The 21,700-nt window shown below is 41.2% G+C and overlaps 1 protein-coding gene across 6 annotated transcripts in view; it reads left to right on the forward strand.

Moving 5' to 3' along the window:
* NUGGC (nuclear GTPase, germinal center associated) overlaps positions 1-1,260 on the forward strand; it is a 50,299-nt gene extending 49,039 nt beyond the window's left edge. For 3 of the 6 annotated variants that reach the window (XM_070505145.1, XM_044766876.2, XM_044766875.2), the window contains one exon: positions 773-1,254. In XM_070505145.1, coding sequence (XP_070361246.1) covers positions 773-912 — 140 coding nt within the window. In that variant the 3' untranslated portion in view covers positions 913-1,254. Of the gene's footprint in view, positions 1-772 lie in introns of all 6 variants that reach the window. The other 3 variants (XM_070505147.1, XM_070505146.1, XM_014843318.3) reach the window with 2 other exon arrangements.
* The last annotated feature ends 20,440 nt before the right edge of the window (positions 1,261-21,700 follow it).

The raw sequence follows: 21,700 nt of genomic DNA on the forward strand, positions 1-21,700 counted from the left end.
CATCCAAAAGCAGTCTGCTGTCGAACCAGGAAGAGTTGATGTTGCAGATGAAGTCTGAAGGCAGTCTGCTGGAGAATCCCCTCTTGCTTGGGGGAGACCAGCCTTTTGGTTTAGTCAGACCTTCACCTGATTAGATGAGGTCCACTCACATTGTGGAGGGCAATCTGCTTTACTCAAGGTCCACCAATTTAAGTGTAAATCTCGTTCAAAAATACTCTCGCAGAAACTTTGAGCATAATGTTTGACCAAATATCTGTGCACCACATCCCAGACAAGTTGACACATACATTTAATCATCAGAAGGGTGTAATTTGATTACAGATCATAGGGTGAAAACCTGAGATGCCAAAACAGAGCAGATTGACTTAGATTGGGGACTGCTGGGAAGAGAGGGATCAGGGGAGGGGGAAGATGCCTGGAGAGGACTTAGGGGAGCTTTATGTGTGGTGGCTTTGTACCCTTCCACTGAGCACTGTGAGGCCTTAGGAAAGACCCAGTGATTTCCCAGACCTTTTTTATTGGTAGATTTGTGTTCATTTTGAGGGTTACTCATATGCTGAGATGAGCCTTAAAGTAAGAGCAAAAATGCCCATTTGATCGGGTTATTTATAAAACAAATCGATGGGACTGTCTGATCTCTAAGCTCCATTCCAGATCTTGCATTCTGGGCCAAGTGACCCAGGTCATAATAGGATTCTCAGGGGATTTGTTTTCTGGCGACACTTCTGAAAAGGACGCTAACTCCTGATACATGCTTTCTTCTCTTCTGTAGATGTCAAAAGTGAATACAGGGAGATGGAGAAGCTGCACAGAAGCCTGAGGGAGGTTGCTGAGAATGCTGTGCTGCGGAGGGGCATGCAAGAGTTCCTTCTGAAGATGTCCCCCAGCAAAGCTGGCCCCCCTACAACATAGATTTAATTCTTGGGGCTTAACACCAAAGGGATGAAAAGCAAGCCTGGAGCCAAATAAGTAGAAGTACTTCTTTTAAGAAAAACCTAATAAAGAACATCTCCCAACTGTTTGGGCTTTATATGCAATATAAAATTCAATATATTGTTACTTCTGGCATGAGCTAATTCCTGAGCAACATTCATTTTTATTCTATAGACAAAAAGAGCCGTCTTGAATCCGCAATGGAGTTCTAAAGCTTTAGGGACTAGAAACTCGTGCTTCACCAAAGAAAAATATGTAAACGTCAAAAACTTAAATATTATGGGGAAAAAAACCCATTGCAAAATAAAGCATTAGGGATCCAATTCTAGTTCCCGTTTTAATACTGATGAGACTTTTTGGGTAAGGAGGTAACATTGTGCCATGGAAACAACATGGGTTTGAGAGAGAGACGGACAAGAGCCCTGGCTTCACCTCCTCTCGGGAGTGTCCTCTACGATCAGTGCTTCTGAAACGTTTCGATCTGGGGACCCTGCACTCTTAAGAATTATTGAGGACTCTAAGAGCTTTTGTTTATGTGGGTTATATCTCTTGATATCAAATTAGATTAAAATTTAATTAAATTTTAAATTAAAATTAATTTAAAATTAAATTAAATTAAAATTAAGTTTTGTCTATGTGGGTTATATCTCTTATATCCAAAATTAAAATGAGAAAAATTTTAAATAATTCTTTACTAATTCATTTAAAAATAACAATCCCATTACATTTTAACACAAATAACATTTTTATGAAAAAACTACTTTCAAAAAAATTTAGTAAGAAGAGTGACATTATTTTATCCTTTTGCAAATCTCTTTACTCTCTGGTTTGATAGAAGACAGCTAGATTCTCTTGTCTGCTTCTGCATTCAATCTGTCATAATACGTCTTTTTGGTTGATGTATATAAAGAAAACACAATCTCGCACAGATAGAGAGTTGGAAACAGCAGAGTATTTTAATAGCCTTTTCAAATAACTTCTGAATATTTTTCCTTATACTACTATCTTGAAAAGTAGTAGTTTCTTAAAGATTTGTGGTGTGGAATCTGGAACCATACTGGTGAACTTTTTTCGTAGCCTGTTACACTATAATACATCTCATACTTTGAATGTATCTTTTACCAATGCGTGATTTTGACATATCAGGCGTTGGTCATTTTGAAAATATTTGTTCACTGAATTAAGCAGATCTTCCAAATGTTGGAAGATTACACATTTCATTATGTAATGCCAAAAATTCATATTTGTTAATGTCTCTTCCAACTTCACCAGGAAATTCTTGAAGTATTGGGAAGCTGTCAAGCTCACAGTGGAGGAGACAAGTTTTATAAAATTCCAAAATTTTTTCCTAAAAGCTCATCTTATCATTGGCAACAAATACCATTGTTTTCTTTGAGGTGATAGGTTCATTTAGTTCTTTTTTGAGAAAAAGTCCACCATATAACCAAATTTGATTAACCATAGTTTGTCTGTCAATCATTATTTCAAGTAAAATGATATTCCATGAAAACAATGTCAAGTTCAAGTCACAACTGAATCATCCAAGTGCTTTTCGTTGAGGCAGTAGAAGAGCTTCAAGTGTAGTTCTCTTTTTGTCACACAACATAGTAAAATGGCATCTACTTAAGGGTCAGTAATTAATAGAGTTGATAACTTATACTGTTTCATTAAGAACATTCTTAAGTGAATGTGCTTCTTTTTTTTAACTGCAAGTGCAGGATAATGAGAAATACAATAGCTGCTATGTAGTTTGGTGCCACTGCCTTGATTCACACTAAGGGGCAAGTGGTTTTACCCACCTTTGTTTTTAATATTTAATATTTAATATTAGTGCAAGGGTCACCATAGTAAAAAGGAAAAGGCAAACAAGATTTTAATATTATAAAAACAGTTTGGCCTAGCAGACCCCAGAAGTGTTTCAAGAACCACACTTTGAGAACCACTGTTTTAGAGAAATCACTTAAACTCCCTGAGCTTCAGGTTATTTACCTGTAAAATGGTGATAACATTAGTACCTACCTTGAAACTACGAGGGTTGTCAGGAAGTTTAAAATAAAGCTTACAAAGTTTTGACAAATAGTACTTAAGAGTGCTTGATAAATGGTTATTGTTTTTGGGCAGAACAGAGTAACAGTGTAATGGCTTATTTATTGGGAGACTTGGGTTCTAATCTCAATTCTCCCCAGTACTAATAAAAACTTTGACAATTCCTTAACATCTCTATGATTTCATTTCCTCATTTACGAAGTAAGAGAGGTGAACTGGATGATATAAAAAGTCTCTTACTGCTTTGAAATTCTAGGATTTTAAGGCCTTCCCTCCTTGTTTTAATGTTTTTTTCATTAAGTAAGATAAAAAAGGATTCATCCATGTAGGTGGGTCTCAGAGTTTCCTTTCATTTTGAACTTCTAAACATATATAATTCTATAGCAGTTCACATAGTTTCACTTTTTATATTTCAAGTGAGGAGTGTGGAAGACATCTACTTGTGGCCATGATAGAGTAACAGGGGCCAATTAACCCTCTGGCCTTCAGCCACTAAAAAACCAAACAAAATTTATGAAACAACAGTATTCAGATATGGAAGAATTGTGAGTGTGAGACAATGATCTCTGAAGAAAGGGAGACAGACAAGGTGAGCCCTACAATTGCCCCATCCTGCTGCCTAGACAGAGTTTCCATACTATAGGGAGGGGGAGCCCAAACAGAGCCCAGTGGTCTCCCTGAGTTAAGGAGATGGAGTTCAGAGTTTGGGGAGTCCAAGGTGAACAGAATTCACAGGGTGGAGTACTGTGGAGAAGAGAGCTGTACTCCACAGAGAGAAAGTTGCAGAGATATGAGGCAGCGTCCCTCGAATCTTTGAGTACTGATTAACACGTGCAACTACCAAGAAAGAAACACTGGAAAGGAGCAGGCAGAAAAATCCCCAAATCTCACATCAAGCTAGGAGCAGCCAGAATAGACAGACCTTTTCACACCTGGGGCAACAAGTAGAGTCCTCAGAAAAACATTACCTTGTAATAGGGTAAAAACAGTCCTAAAGGCTGTTGTGTACCTACCTGACAAAATGTAAAAATCAGCTTCAGAAGGATCAAACTGTTTCCAACTAACTTAACTGCATCCTAGAACAAAACACAAAAACATTTAAAGGAATAAAAAATTCCAGCACCCAGGTGACGTCAGCATCATGGCAAAGTGAACTTGCCTAGGACTCTCTCCCCTCAAACATACAACAAAAAGGAGCAACCATATTTCAACAGAAAATACCCTAACAGCACAAAAACCTCAGAGAGACACATGGCCGCAGGATGGAGGGTGGAGAGGCGGGAGCCTGCCTTGGAGGAGCTGGAGCGGGGTAAGAGAGAACTTTCTTCCTCCTCTAAAGACTGTGGTTGCTGCCACAGGAGGCTCCATGAGGGAAGGAGTGGAGGAGGGGTCAAGCATCCATGGGATCACCCAGGACTCCCTAGTGCCCTTGCAGCCTAGAGGGAAGCCCTCTAACAGGGTGAAAGCTTTCATGTGGGGTGACCTCATCAAGCCAAGAGCCCAGGAGACCGGGTAGGGAGAGCTGATTGGGAAACCTGGGACCGCACGCAGGAGAAAGCGCCCCTCCCCTGACCCTCACCACGCCATCTTGGCTGAAGGAGGAGGGCTCAGAATACGTGGCTATCGACCCCCACCCAGTGGCGACAGGCTGTAACTGCAACCAAATAGTATCAGAATGGGAAAGACCCATCCTTCCAGCTTCAGGCAATTTATCAAATCTCCAGACCAGAGAGAAAACAAGCATGCAGAATTCAGTACTGAAGACGCAGAAATAAGTAAACTAAACGACACTGAATTAAAAAATAGCTATCATCAAAAAACTCAATGAGGTAAAAGAGAATATAGAGAAACAATTCAACAAGTTCAGGTGCTACTTCACAAAAGAGATTGACACTATAAAGAAGAATTAATCAGAAATATTAGAGATGAAAGACACAATGGAAGAGATAAAACAAAATACGGATTCCCCAAATACTCATGTGGACATCATAGAGGAGCGAATCAGCATAATTGACGATAGATGTGTTGAAATGCTCCAGACAGAGGAGGAGAGACAACTAAGACTAAAAAGAAATGAAGAAAATCTACAAGAAATATCTGACTCAATGAGGAAATGCAACATAAGTATTATAGATATTAAAGAAGGTGAAGAGAAGAAGAATGGAGCAGAAAGTATGTTCAAAGAAATAATAGCAGAGAACTTCCCAATTCTAGGGAATGAGAGGGAAATATGTGTGGAGGAAGCCTCCAGATCTCCTAGATTTGTCAATGTAAAAAGACCTACTGCAAGGCACAGGGTAATAAAATTGGCAAAAATGAATGACAAAGATAGAATACCCAGGGCAGCAAGGCAGAAGAAAATAACCTACAAAGGAACCCCATCAGACTTTCAGCAGATTTCTCTGCAGAAACCTTACAAGCTAGGAGAGAATGGAACACCATTCAAATTTAAAAGACAAGAATCTTCAGCCAAGAATACTCTATCCAGTAAAAATATCCTTCAGATATGAGGGAGAAATTAAATCTTTCCCAGACAAACAAAAGCTAATGGACTTCATAGCCACAAGACCCCCACTACAAGAAATCCTCAAGAAGGCCCACATACCTGGAAAAAGAAAAAAAGGGAGAAAGGGGTCACAAAACACAAAGTAAGGAGACAAATAGGTAGACAGAATCAGAATAGGATAGCAAATATTCAGCTATAGCATTAGGCTACAGGGAAGAAAAGCACCAAAAACAAAGACTGTCTTGTCGCTTTAACCACAGATGCACAACGCAAATTGGAATAAGATATGAGAAAAATAACTTAGGAGGGGAGGAGGAAAGGGACCAAATGATTTTAGACTAAGGAAATAAGAGGCCATCAGAAAATGGACTATCTTATACGTGAGATTCTGAATACAAACTTCAGGGTAGCCACTAAACTAAATCAGAACAGAGACACAAAAAATAAATAAGGGAAAAACAAAGAAACACATCATAAAAAACTACATAATTCAATGGGTAGACCAAAACACACAGGACGAGAAACAAAGGAAATACAGGAAAACCAGAAAATGAGTGATATAATGACAACATTAAACCCTCATACATCAATAATCACCCTCAATGTAGATGGATTGAACTCTCCAATAAAAGGACACAGAGTGGCAAGATGGGTTAAAGATCAAGATCCAACAATTTGTTGCCTCCAGGAAACACATCTCAGCTCCAATGACGAACACAGGCTCAGAGTGAAGGGGTGAAGGACGATACTCCAAGCTAACGGCAAACAAAAGAAAGCAGATGTCACAATACTCATATCAGACAAAGTAGACTTCAGATAAGGCAGGTAAAGAGAGACAAAGAGGGCCAGTACATAACGATCAAAGGGACACTCCATCAAGAAGAAATAATGCTTATAAATATCTATGCACCCAACACAGGAGCACCAAAGTTCATAAAGCAACTATTAACAAACATAAAAGAAGATATTAAAAAATAACACAATAATAGTAGGGGACCTCAACACCCCACTCACATCATTGGACAGATCATCCAGACAGAAAATCAACAAGGAAACAGTGGAATTAAATGAAAAGTTAAACCAGTTGGACTTAATAGACATATATAGAATACTCCATCCAAAAATAGCAGAATACACATTTATCTCAAGTGTGCACAGAACATTCTCAAGGAAAGACCATATGTTGAGAAACAAGGCAAGCCTCAGTAAATTTTAAGATTGAAATAATAACAAGTATCTTTTCCAATCATAATGCTATGAGGCTAGAAATTAATTACAAGAAAAAGGCTGAGAAAGGGACAAAGATATGGAGACTAAACAACATGCTATTGAACAACCAATGGATCATTCAAAAAATTAAAGGAGAAATCAAAAAATATCTGGAGACAAACGAAAAAGATAACATACCATACCAACTCATATGGGATGCAGCAAAAGCTCTGTTAAGAGGGAAATTCATTGCAATACATGTGCACCTTAACAAACAAGAAAAATCCCAAATAAGCAATCTCAAATTACACCTAACTGAATTAGAAAAAGAATGAACAAAGTCCAAAGTCAGAAGAAGGAGAGAAATAATAAAAATCAGAGCAGAAATAAATGCTATTGAAACAAAAAAAGCAGTAGAAAGGATCAATGAAACAAAGAGCTGTTTCCTTGAGAAGATAAATAAAATTGACAAACTCCTAGCCAGACTTACAAAAAAAAAAAAAAAAGAGAGAGAGAGAGAAAGCTCAAATAAACAAAATCAGAAATGAAAAACGGGCAATAGTAACAGACTCCACAGAAATACAATGGATTATAAGAGAATACTATGAAAAACTATATGCCAACAAAATGGATAACCTAGAAGAAACGGATAAATTCTTAGACTCTTACAACCTCCCAAAGCTGAGTCAAGAAGAAACAGAGACTCTGAATAGACCAATCACAAGGAAAGAGATTGAAACAGCAATCAAAAGCATCCCAAAGAATAAAACCTCAGGACCAGACAGCTTTCCTGGGGAATTTTACCAAACTTTCTAAGAGGATTTAATACCTATCCTTCTCAAGCTATTACAAAAAATTAGGGAGGATGGAACACTTCCTAACACATTCTATGAAGCCAACATCACTCTCATACCAAAGCTGACAAGGACAGCACGAAAAAGGAGAACAACAGGCCAATATAGCCGATGAACATAGATGCAAAAATTCTCAACAAAATTTTGGCAACCCAAATTCCGCAATATATCAAAAGGATCATATGTCATGATCAAATGGGATTCATACCAGGGACGGTTCAACATCTGCAAATCAACCAATGTGATACACCACATCAACAAAATGAGGAATAAAAACCACATGATCCTCTCAATAGATGCAGAGAAAGCATTTGATAATATCCAATAGCCATTTATGATAAAAACTCTTAACAAAATGGGGATAGAAGGAAATTACCTCAACATAATAAAGGCCATATATGACAAACCCACAGCCAACATCATACTCAATGGACAAAAACTGAGCGCCATATCCCTGAGAACAGGAACAAGACAAGGATAACCACTCTCACCACTCTTATTCAACATAGTACTGGAGGTTCTGGCCAGAGCAATTAGGTAAGAGAAAGGAATAAAAGGAATCCAAATAGGGAGTGAAGAAGTGAAACTCTTGCTATCTGCAGACAACATGATCTTATATATAGAAAACCCAAAAAAATCCATTGGAAAACTAATAGAAATAATTAACAACTACAGTAAAGTTGCAGGGTACAGAATCAACTTACAAAAATCAGTTGCTTTTCTATACTCCAATAATGAATTACAGAAAGAGAGCTCAAGAATATAATTCCATTTGCAATTGCAACTAAAAGAATAAAATACCTAGGAATAAATGTAACCAAGGAGGTGAAGGACTTATACAATGAAAACTATAAGACATTACTGAGAGAAATTGATAATGACTTAAAGAGATGGAAAGAGATTCCTTCTCATGGATTGGAAGAATAAACATAGTTAAAATGTCCATACTACCCAAAGCAATCTACAGATTCAATGCAATCCCTATCAGAATCCCAATGACATTCTTCACAGAAATAGAGCAAAGAATACCAAAATTCATATGGGGCAACCAAAGACCCCAGATTGCTAAGGCAATCCTGAGAAAAAAGAACAAAGCTGGAGGCATCACAATCCCTGACTTCAAAATGTACTACAAAGCCATAATGACCAAAACGACATGGTACTGGTACAAAAACAGGCACACAGATCAACGGAACAGAACTGAAAGTCCAGAAATAAAACCACACATCTACATACAGAGAATCTTTGACAAAGCTGCCAAGAACATACAATGGAGAAAAGATAGTCTCTTCAATAAATGGTGTTGGGAAAACTGGACAGCCACATGCAAAAGAATGAAGGTAGACCATTATATCATGCCATACACAAAAGTAAACTTAAAATGGATCAAAGACTTGAAGATATATCCTGAAACTATAAAACTCCTGGAAGATAATATTGGTAGTACACTCTTTGACATCGAACTAAAAAGGATCTTTTCAAATACCATCTCCTCTCAGACAAGGGAAACAACAGAAAAAATAAACAAGTGGGAATTCATCAGACTAAAGAGCTTCTGCAACGCAAAAGAAGCTAGGATGAAAACAAAGAGACAACCCACCAACTGGGAGAAAATATTTGCAAATCATATATCTGACAAGGGGTTAATCTCCATAATATATAAGGAACTCACACAGCTGATCAATAAGAAAGCAAACAACCTGATCCAAAAGTGGGCAGAGGAGATGAACAGACATTTTTCCAAAGAGGACATACAGATGGCCAATAAACACATGAAAAGATGTTCAACATTACTGATCATAAGGGAAATGCTAATCAAAACTACACTAAGATACCACCTTACACCTGTTAAAATGGCTATAATCACTAAGACTAAAAATAACAAATGTTGGAGAGGGTATGGAGAGAAGGGAACCCTCACACACTGCTGGTGGGAATGCAAACTGGTGCAACCACTATGGAAAACAGTATGGAGATTCCTCAAAAAACTAAAACTAGACCTACCATATGACCCAGCTATCCCACTACTGGGTATCTACCCAAACAATCTGAAATCAACAATCCAAAGTAACATATGCACTCCTATGTTAATTGCAGCACTATTCACAATAGCCAAGACATGGAAGCAACCCAAGTGCCCATCGACTGATAATTGGATAAAGAAGATGTGTATATATACAATGGAATACTACTCAGCCAGGAAAAAAAAAGGCAAATATATCCCATTTGCAATAACATTCAAGGACCTAGAGGGAATTATGCTAAGCGAAATAAGCCAGTCTGAGACAGCAGACGTCGCATCTGAAACAAGGCAAACCAGAAGACAGTGGAGTGATCTCTTTAGAAAACTGAAAAATCCAAAATTGTTAATCTAGAATTCTATACCCAGCAAAAATATTTTTCAAAAGTGAAGTGATATAGACTCTTCAGACACACAAAAGCTGACAGAATTCATTACCAAAAAACTAGTACTACAAGAAACGTTAAAATCCTTCAATCAGAAGAATAATGATGCCAGATGGAAATCTGGATCTACATAAACAAATGAAGAGCACTGGAAATAGTAAATATTTGAGCAAATATAAAAGACTTTCTTATTTTTCTTTAATGTCTTTAAAAGACTTAAAAATTGTTTAAAATAAAAACAACAACAATGCATCATGGGGTTTATAACATGTAGAGGTAGAATGTATGACAATAGCACAAAGGCCAGGAGGGGAGACATGGAAGTATATTGTTGTGAGGTTTTTATACTACACATAAAGTGAAATAATATTACTTGAAGATAGAGTGTGATAAGTTAAAGATGTATACTCTAAACCCTAGAGCAACCACTAGAAACACAAAAGAGAGATATAGCTAACAAGCCACTGAAGGATAAAGTGGGATATTAAAAATACTCAATCCTAAATGGGCAAGAAAAAAGGAAAAAATTAACAAATAAACAGAAGGTAAAACAGAAAATAAATAGCAAGATGACAAATTTAAACCCAACCATATAAATAATCACATTAAATACGAACAGTTTAAAACACTAAGTAAAAGGCAAAGATGATCAGATTAGATTTTAAAAAGCAAGACCCAACCAGATATTGTCTACAAGAAGCTCACTTTAAATATAAAGACACAATTGGTTAAAAGTAAAAGAAAGTGTATGTGGAAAATACATACACACAAATCCCAACCAAAATAAAGAGTGGCTATATTAATATTAGAGAAAGTAAATTTCAGAGCAAGGAATATTTACATAGATAAAAAAAGTCTTTGCATAGCGATACAGTGGCTAATTCATCAAGAGGACGTAACAATCCTGGTTACACATCTAATAACAAAGTTTCAAAATACACAAAGCAAGAACTGGTAAAACTCAAAGGAGAATTAGCCAAATTCACAATTATACTTGGAAGTTTCAACATCCCCTCTGGATAATTGGTAGAACAAGTAAGGAAACTCAGAAAGGATATAGAAGACTGGAACAACGTATCAACCAGCTTTGCAGATTGATGTTTGCAGAATGCTCTCCTCAACAGCATCCGAGTACACATTTATTTCCAAGCGTACTTGGAACATTTACCAAGATAGACCATATCCTGAGCCACCAAACAAATCTCAATAAATTTAAGGGTTTATTCTCTGACCACAGTGAAATTAAATTAGAAATAAATAACAGAAAGAAACCTGGAAAATCTCCAAATATTTGGAAAGTAAATAACACTCTTCTAAATAACCTGTTGGCCAAGTGAAGGCTGTGGACTCACATCTTATCTTGTTAGATTTATATCTCTCTCCTCTAAATCTTACTTTTGCCCAAAAGAAATGACCTCATTGCTGTCAGGAGCCATGGAGTTAGCTCCAGCCAAAGCTTAGAAGGTTTGTCAGAGGTGGCGCTGGCAGTGGGGCTGTTTGTTAACTGCCTGAAGAACGTAACCAAGAGCTGTCTGTTGGGAAGACACCTGCACTGGCAGAGCGGAACAAATAGGGGAGAAGCTGGGGCAGAGTTTTGAGTCTCGGTAAGAGGCATCAGGCTGATACTAACATAAGTCCATGAGAGAAGGTCAGAACTCATGCCAGAAAGAAAGGAAAAGCTTACACACCAAGGGTAGACTCGAGAGGAATGCAGGAGATTCAGGAACAAGAGAAGCTGGTTCAGGAGCCTAATATTGGGAGCAAGAGACTTTCCTTGTGTTCTTTAGGGCTCTATCCTGGGTTCTAAGTCGCAGTGGATCCATATGCTCAGGAAAGGAGAGACTGGCTACAGATAGGCAGGGTGATACCATCAAAGACAGCAGGACTGGGGTTCAGGGCAGCCTCGATTCTAGAGGAGAGGAGGGGAGAAGGTGCATCGCTCAGAAGACTGTGAGGTGGGCAGGGAAAACAATCGTGTTTGGAAACACAACTTTAAATGCCTGCACAGTACTCTCATGCATAGATGTACTATCATTTATTTTATCATTATCCTGTTGTTGGACATTTAAATGCTACTGTTTTTCTCCATTGTAAATAATATCGTAGACAATATTCTTATACAGAAATCTCTGTCCCTGTCTCTGATTTTTTTCTTTAGGATAAACTTTTAAGAATTCCATTACAGGATCGGAGTATAAGAGCATTTTAAAATTTCAATTTTTTTCTAGAAACACTGTTCACTTACTGGCAGAAATGGGAATTCCTGTGACATCAATTTTTCTTAGCCAAAAATGGGTATTATCCTTTTCTGTAGCATGTTAATGGGATCAGACTTTTAATATTACCCTCTTGCACTGCTTGGGTTGTTACTGATGGTGAAACATCTTTGTGTTTATTTGAATTTCTTCTATTTGAGTTGTCTTTTGATGGTGAAACATCTTTGTGTTTATTTGAATTTCTTCTATTTGAATTGTCTTTTTATGGTCTTTTCTTTTGGAGTTCCCCATCACTTTCTTCTTGACATTTTTCTTTTTACTTTGAAAGAATTTCAAACTTACCTTTCTCAAGCTTTCCCTGCCCTCCAGACGGCTGAACTACTGAAGGGCCAGGTGGGTCTCCCAGAGCACAGCAGTGGGAGGACAGGAGGCATGGCCTCTGCCGCTAAGGAGAGGACCCTGCCAGGCTGAGACTTCCAGAGGCTCCCTGTCTCTGGCCTCCCTCTGTCTTTCCTCCTCACATCCTGTCTCCTCCTCATCTCCCTTCTCCAACAGCCCCCTCCAGGTCCCACGCACCCTCCTTTGGGAACTCTGCCCTTTTCCACCTTTCAGTGGAAAACTCCAGAGCTCAGATTTTGGCCAGAAAGTAATGGAGACGCTCCTCTGCCTACGTTTGTCAAAACCTAAAATTCTAAAGTGAGGAAGAATGGATCCTAATGCCACAACTTTACCTTTCCACCAGCAAGAATTGTAGCCTTGGAAATTGTCTGTGAGCAAGCACTTTTCTCCAGAGCAAATATCATCATTGTCCTTACTTTAGAAGCCAACGCTATCTTGTTTCTTACAAGGAGCACTTACTCTTGGACTCCCTTTCCTGGCAGGATTGTGCGAAGGCACCCCTACGCCATCCTGTCCCAGGCCAATATCACCAAAGCCACACTTGCATGAGATGGCTCTGTTAGCCCAGCTCCCCCAGACTGTGCCAACTTCAAGTAGCTTTTTTTTGAGGAAGATTAGCCCTGAGCTAACATCAGCTGCCAATCCTCCTCTTTTTGCTGAGGAAGACTGGCCCTGAGCTAACATCCGTGCTCATCTTCTTCTCTTTTATATGTGGGACGCCTGCCACAGCATGGCTTGCCAAGCGGTGCATAGGTCCACAACTGGGATACAAACCGGTGAACCTCAGGCCGCCAAAGCGGAATGTGTGCACCACCCGGCCAGCCCCTCAAATAGTTTCTTTCTCATCCCCAGGTCTCTTCTTTGGGAGACACCACCTGTGTCCTGCCTCAGTTACGGTATAATAGTCATAAATCGTGACTCTGACTCATTAAAAATATTAAATTATAATCAATAAGCTCTGCTTAGGAAAGCAGGGAAATGATCATTTTAGAATGCACACCATCCAAATTATAGAAATAAAAAAACCTTCCTGTGCTAAATGACATAAAGGAATGTGTGGTGTCTGGAGCACTTCATTACGTGACAATATTGGATAAATGAGGTGTTACTATCACCATACGACCACGTCAGCATTTCCATGTGATGGGGACAGCTGAGAAGAGCCCTTTTACTTTCCCGGAAAGCATGATACCATGTGCGACCAGTGTTATCAATTAACCTTCAGTTCTTTTATTTCTTTTGCATGTCTCCCCATTCCAACAGAATTACCGAGAAGAGTGTGAATTCATGCCAGTTTTCTTCAATCCAAATACCATGTCATAACTCAGTATATCCCCCTTTCTCCCAACCACACAGTTTAATCTGATTAGGGACAAAGGGCAAATTGATGATGATCCATGAAATCCAGATAAGACTGTGTTCTAGATACTTTCTGTGATAAAACCCACTTTAAGTCTCTGTTTTAAAATCTGGCTTCGTAGTCTATACAAAAGTGCTTTCATTTATTTTTTTCCTGGAGAAACATGGGTTCTTGCTGCTGGAAAGGGGACAAGTTATGTGGTTGTAATCTTTGTTTTCTGCATCACTGTGGAGGAAAAGACAGATTTGCCTCAAGCTAGAAGACACGGAAAGGCTGTGCGTGTACAGCTGGCGGGAAGAGAGCGGAAAACTGCTGCCTGGGAGATGAGGCCCAAGGCACTGATTCTCATCCTCTTCCTCTCTGAAGTCAAAACCTGCAGGAGGAAGAAGTCTTTAGAAACCTGATAGAATCGTTGACACTCAGGAGCTACCTGTGTCTTAGGAAGAGTTTGGGGTGAGTTAAATATTCCCACTCAAGCCCAGTCTGGGCGGAGCCGACATCAGGGAGCAGTAATCGCTGACAATTAAGGGTTGTAGTTAGGCAGGTATTTCTTTACATCTTACTGAGACTGTTCAGTGTTTATTGTTTTGATAACGGATGTCTCCTCCGAGGCCGACTGCCAGGGAGGGTAAAGTTCTCCAGATGTGCAGATTCTGAAAGGCACACATCTTAGTCCCTCCCCCTCCTCCACACGCAGTCTCGTCAACCCTTCTCCTTTCAGAGTGCAGGAAATTTGGGTTATTCTGAAACCAAGAACACATTCAGAGGTCTCCGTTGTTTCTCCTTAGGTGTGGTGGAGGTCACTGCTTTGAACTTTCATGGGCATATGCAACCAGCAGGAGTCTTGTTCAAAGACAGGCTCTGATCCAGCAGAGGTGGGGTGGGAGCTGGAGATGCCTTCTTTGCATCAGGCTCGCAGATCTGCTCCTGCTGCTGGTCCACAGACCACTCCCTGGGGAGCAAAGGCAAAGAGAAAGTGGAGAGCCCTGGTCCCGGCCCTGCCTCTTCTGCCTGGGATGCCCGCACTACTTACTCCACCACTCGGGGCCACGGCCTCCTAACCTCCAAAATGAGGGGCTAGTGGGTCACTAAACACAAAGGTCTCTTCTGGCTTTCATATTCTAAGAGACTAACTTGAAGTTTGCCAAAGGGGTAGGGCCTTGTGTCCCAAAGGACAATGGGACGGGCTGAAGAAATAGGAAGGAGAGAGCAGGCGTTGGCCCTGCACAGCCCCAGGGGTGTGACTCCCGGCCGCGTACCCTGGGGGTGGTGCCCCTGGATCTGTGCAGTGGGGCAGCCCGGTGGTGATCAGGCAATCCCTTCTAGCTCTATTAATTCCTTTAACTCTAGAGTTCCCACGAAAGTTCCTTTCCATGTAGAATACGTTGGCAATTTTTCAGAGAATTGCTGTGTACCTGAAGGATTAACATTGCCCCAACTAACGACAGGCCTCCCGACTCCCTGAGAAGTGCTTTACGCTCTCCATCAGAAAAGATCCAGCATCAGAGGGCTCGGTGCCCGAAAGGGGAGGCTTGGGAGAGACTGCACAGTGCTTTGAACGTGTGTCAAGCTGTGCTGGTAACGTGAGACTGCACGCTTGAATGTGCCCAACAGAATCCCGGAATGTCAGCACCAAAGGGGCCCAGGGAGCCACCAGCACTCAGAGGCCAAGCGTGTGGGCTTGGCATGTCAGCACTTGGATGCTCGGGCTTCAGCCCCTCAGCAAAGTGCCTGTGGTCTCTGGAGATATTGTCGCCAGCCTGAAGATCAGCCACGTGGTGGAATAGGCTCTGTGCGTGCCCAGCTTCAGGGGGTGAGGCTGGCGAGAGGACCCCTCAAAGGAGAAAACAAGAGAACAGGCCTTGCTCTGGGGGAGGACGGCTTCTAAAGGAGGGATGCTTCAATCAAAACCCACAGTCAGAGAGCATAAGCGTTGGAAGGGGCTGTAGAATCGCTTTTCTTGGGTCTCTAATCCAGGACAGGCCTGCTGGGAATGCAGGCTCTGGGGAGGGGCAAGGAGGGAGATGAGACTGGAGGGGCTTTCTCTTTCCATCTACTGTGGCAGTGGACAGTGACCCAAGGAACGTGACCTAATGGAGAATCAGCTATGCTCACATAGATACGGTGCCTGCTGGTGCGCTGGCTTCATCTGGTAACACATAGGGACATGGAAACACAAAGGCAGAAGAGTTGCGCCATCTGCCTTTAGTTTGGGTCCTCAGCAGCTTTCCTCGCCTCATTTAAAGGACTGGAAGAGTTTCCAGAGAAAGACAACAAGATTCATGAGCCTGTTCCTCACACGTGCTAAGATCCTGGTGGATGCCGTCTGCTCTGTGAGAGGCACAGTGGCATGTGTGTGGCAGAAAGCCAGTACTTGCTGGGAAGTCACCAGATGTACTCAATCCAGAGATGAGAAGAGGCAACCTAAGCAAGAATGCTCTCTCACCCTTGCCAAGAGCTCATCCTAGGGCTTCTTAGGGAGCAGACGTTTAATCCCAGCCAGTCTTGATTCTACCTCACTGCCTTTAACTAGGATTTGAGGTTTCCATGCATAATAAGCCTCAATAGGAATTGGGGAAGGGGAAACTCTTGGTCTAGGAATGGATCCATCTTGAGAAGTACACACATGCGTGCACACACTTTCCAAGGAGCATGCTGGGGGCACAGGGAAGGCTCTTCAGTGCTGGCCACTCCCTGCATGCTGAACCTCCGCTACCCCCAGGGGAGCCCCCAAAGCTCATGAGCAGAGAGGAACCACAGGAATGGTCTATGGAAATAGTGACCAGATTATTCTGACACTTTCTTCTCTTCTTCTTTTGCATGAGGAAGGAAAAAGAGAAAATATTTCAGGCAGAGAGAGAGCAGACCTGTAGTATCATGAGTCCTGAGGCAGGACTTCTCTGAGACTGGCTACAGACTCACCCTGACCAACGTTAGGCCATGGTGTTTGTGTATTGGCACACTATATTTGTGTATTAACCACATCTTTCATTTTCTATATTCTGATTCTTTGACATCTGGGGCCTTGCTGACCCTGGAGGGACTGTCCCGCGCCCCACACACTCCCCACTCTTCCCTACCCCCCACCCCAGAGGTATCCAATTCCTGGAGATATTAAATAACTTACCCTCCAGTGAGTGTGCTTTTCAAGTGCAAACCAATCAATCCAGAGCCCACATCCCAACCACCTCCTTTACCTGTTCTCACCCTCCAGGCCACTATCTACCTGCCCTAATCACTCCAGGGCCAGGTACCAGACAACGAGGGACAGCCTGTGTGCGCCAGAGCCCATCGAAATTATTCAAACTGGCCCTTTCTAAACTTGCTTGCTCTATTTCACTAGTTCCTTCCTGAGGAAATCACAGTAAAGGCTCATGCCCATGGTTTCCCCTCACTTCCTCTGCCCCCGACCAGCCCTGTTGCTTCCCATGTGGCCCCCGCCATGGTGTGGCATCCTCCTTCCTCTTGCGAACTATGAGTAACAAACTATCTTTTCAATGGCACTTGTCTCGTGATCTGTTAGCCTTACCATACCTCAAATCTTCCATTAATACATTATATTTAAAAATGATTTCCATAGACATAGAGAAACAAAAAGACTCATGACATTTCTGTGGTCATGATGGAGAGATATAGGCTGAATGTCGAGTAGATACAGGTTGAGTTATAAGAACTAAGCATAGTTGCCCAGTGGATCAGCATCACCTTAAGGAATGAGAGCCGATGGAGTCACCTTGAGCTTCAGTCCTGAGCTTTTCGGTATCTTATCAATGGCTTGGTTGTAGCAGATGGCAGCTCATCGGGTTTGTAAATGACGCAAAGCTAGGATTAACTAATACTGTGGAAGATAGAATAAAAATTCAAAGGATCTCGACAGGCTGGGGTGATGAACTGAAACTAACAAGATGAAATATACATGGGGATGAATGTAAAGTAGACTCCCACTCAGAGTCTACAGTCAAATGCACAAGACCAGGATGGAGAAAACCTGGCTTAACAGCAGCCCATGTGTAAGGTTTGTCTGTGTGACTTGGTCAACAGTGTGGAGTGGCACTTAAGAAATGTCATTTGGTCTCAGGCTACAACGGCAAAGAGTTGTGTCCAGAGTAAGTAGGCCGCTGTGTCAAAGCGCTGAATACCTGCAGACCTGGGGTCAATGTTAGGTGGTCCATCTCAAGAGGCTTTTTGAGAAAGAATAGGCTGTCCAGAGAAGGGTGACCAGGATGGTGAAGGGTCTAGATACAAAGCCGTATGTAGAATGATACATATTTTAAAAATTGGCTAAGATAATTATGGATAATATAATCACATTAATGAATTAGTGTAAAATTACATGTGCAAAGAATTTTTAAAAATTAAATAAATGGGACTTTGGTTAAATATGGCAGATTGAATACAAAGATTTATCTCCTCTGCCTTCAGAACACCACTAAAACAATTGTAAAAGGATTTTGTGGGGGGTTTTTTGGTTGCTGTTGTTTGTAACAATAAGCCCAGCCAAAGAGAATGGGAGAGAAGACAACAGCAACAAAATTCTAGAAGCTGAAAACCAGAAAAATGAGTGATAACTGACTTGGAGGATTCAAGAAAATTGAATCCTAAGTTGAGAGTGGGGAAAGTAGAGAGGCTGAGGAACAATCTAGTTTGAAACCTAATGTGATGGTTTTAAAACATAGCTCCCAAATTCTTTGACACTCTTCCCCATAAGAGATGTCCTCTCTTTGATGTGGAAGCGTTTGTGACTTCTTCAATCGAGAAAGCACAGCAGAAGAGATACTGAAGTGATGTGTGATTTCTGAAGTGAGTTCATAAAAGGCCATGCAGCCTCTGCCTGGTTCGCTCGCAACGCTTCCTCTCAGGATGCTCCCTCTCAGATGCCGGCCATCATCCCGTGAGAGACTCAAATCTCATGAAGAGACCACGTGTAGTTGCTCCAGCAGACCTGTCCAGCTGAGTCCAGGCATCATGTCATTGCAGTCCAAGTACCAGTTAAATGATGAAGAAACCATCTTGGAAGTAGATCTCTAGCCCCAACTGTTTCAATTTTCAGCCATTTAAGTCACCTCTAGCCATTTGAGTTTGCCCAACTGAGGCCCCAGACATTGTGAAGTGGAAACTAACTATCCTTGCCTGGCCTGTCCACATTTCTAACCCATGAACTCCATAAACCTACCAGAATGGTTTCTGTTTCATGCCATGAGGTTGTGGGATGGTTTGTTACACACCAGGAAACTCCCCAAAGTCTCAGGAACTGACAGCACCGGGTACCTCTTGAACTGCGTTGAAGATGGATGATTAGTTATTAAAGGATTTCAACTCCCAGCTGGTCTCTCTGACTCCACACTCCTGTTGCTTCCTCATCCCAACAGAAAAGTGTAGGCTGGTCTCTGGAGGGTTTCTAGATGGAGGGACATTAAGCCTGGTCATGTCATACTGAAATCATACTTTAAACAAGTTGATTAAGTGCACATCCCAGACACTGAGACCCACTTGCCAGCCCTCTTTTTCCCTTCAGCTCCCAGAACCTTGGCTGCCAGTCTGAGACTCCCCAAACAGAGGGCTGAGATGATCACACAACAAGAAAAAAATCTTAACGACAAACATTGGGGGTTCCCTGGTAAAACAGCCCATCCAGATCACCCCACGGTTGAACGCTGACTTGACCCACCCATGTCCACAGAGCTTTCAAACAGCCTTTTTAGTCCTCCACTCTTAAATATGAGGAGTTTACAAGCCAACTGCAACTCACGTAAAAGATGAAGACCAAACAAGTAGAATATAAGCAACTTAGAGAAAACAGAGCCAGCCCTGGTGGTCTAGTGGTTAAGATGCAGTGCTCTCATCATGGTGGCCTGGGTTCATTTCCCAGTCAGGGAACCACACCACCCATGTGTTGGTTGTCATACTATGGTGGCTGCATGTTGCTGTGATGCTGAAAGCTATGCCACTGCTGTTTCAAATACCAGCACGGTCACCCAGGATGGACAGGTTTTAGCAGAACTTCCAGACTAAGACAGACTAGGAAGAAGGACCTGGCCACCCACTTCTGCAAAAAATGGCCATGAAAACCCTAGGAATAGCAGTGGAGCATTGTTTGACAGAGCGCTGGAAGGTGAGAGGATGGCGCAAAAAGCCTGGGCAGGGTTCTGCTCTGCTGTCCACAGGGTTGCTAGGAGTTGGAATCCACTTGGTGGCACTAACAACAACAAGAAACAGACAATTGCAAGGAGAAGAAAATATTTTTTAACAACTATCATTAATATCTTTAGGACATATGTGAAGATATTGCATCTTTAGGGAGATATATGAAGAAAATGTTACAATGAAAAAATTATCGCAGAGGCTCTGGAAATTAAAAAAATATGCCAGCAAAATTTTTTAAAAATTGAAAAGAACATTTGAAAGGTAAATTTGAGGAAATGTCCCCAAAAGTAGGACAAAAAAAAAAAAAAAAAGCTGGAAGCTGGGAGAGAAAAGCTAGAAAAAGTAGAGAACTTGTCCAGGAAGTCCAATATCTGAATCGCAAGAGTTTGAGAGAAAGAAAAGAGAGGGAGGAAAGGAAAGGAAATTATGAAGGGAAGAATTCAAGAAAATTTCCCAGAAATAAAGAGCCTGAGATTCCAGACTGAAAGGTTTCATTGAGTGCCCGGGACAATGTAAACGCTCACACTAACACTCATCTTTGTAAAATTTCAAAACAGTGGGGACAGAGGAAATTTCAAACACTTCTAGAGAGGAAAATAGGGCGGTGATATATAAAGATCAGGAATAAGAGTGGTTTTGGACTTCGTAATATTGAAGCTAGAGGACAATGGTAGAATGCCTTCAAAATTTGGATGGGAAAATACCTCAACCTAGAATTTTATATGCAGACAAACTATCAGTCAAGGGAGAAGGAAAATAAAGGTATTTTCAGACATGCAAGGTCTCCACAAATGTATTCCACCACAAATGTGCTCCACCCAGACCAGGAAGTAAATTAAGAAAGAGAAAAGCAGGATAGTAAGAAAGCAGAGGCTCCAACCCAAGACAGAATCAAAGAGAAGCTCCGGGATTGAGGTGGAGGAAAATCTCTGGATAACAGCCATGAGCTAGGTGTAGAGAGCAGTTGGTCCAGAGTGAAGCACACCAGAAAGTGTGGGCAGACACCTGCAAAAATACAAACTAGTAGACTAGCTCATGTACTCGACTCTATCTAGACGAGATGGACGCAAACGGTGCGGGGCGGCGGGGGGATTGGAGAAGAATTAGTGATAGAAAACCAGAAAACTACACAAACAGAAAAACAAGATAATTATTAACTCCAGGGAAAATAAAATGTAGAAGGCATTGCATGGCTTGGCTGTGAATAGTATTTATACAGTTGCAACAAAGTAAATGGAAAAACGACCCAACAAGAGTAGGAAATACCTGTACCAGGAGGACAGGGGAAGGCGCCTGTGGGGTGGGAGACAGAGGAAAGAAAGCTCTGTTCTCCACAGTGGGAATGGATGAGGCATAAAACAAAAAACCAAAAAGTCAAGAAGTACTATAACTGTGTTATTTAGAAATGTGGAATAAACATAAAAAGTAACAGTTTAAGGGTTGCAAGTGGTGCCTGTGGGAGTTAGGATAAGGGTCTGAGAGTTTAGGGAGTGGTTGCTTTCATAAAAAGCCCGTAGAACTATTTGATTATTTTGAAAGATTATTAAAAGGCATGCATATCTTTGATAAATGTAAAATCTACATTAAAAAATGAACGCCTCCATTTTGCGCTAGCCATGACATGTAT

This window comes from Equus asinus, chromosome 3 (genome assembly GCF_041296235.1).
Source record: "Equus asinus isolate D_3611 breed Donkey chromosome 3, EquAss-T2T_v2, whole genome shotgun sequence".
Taxonomy (NCBI): domain Eukaryota; kingdom Metazoa; phylum Chordata; class Mammalia; order Perissodactyla; family Equidae; genus Equus; species Equus asinus.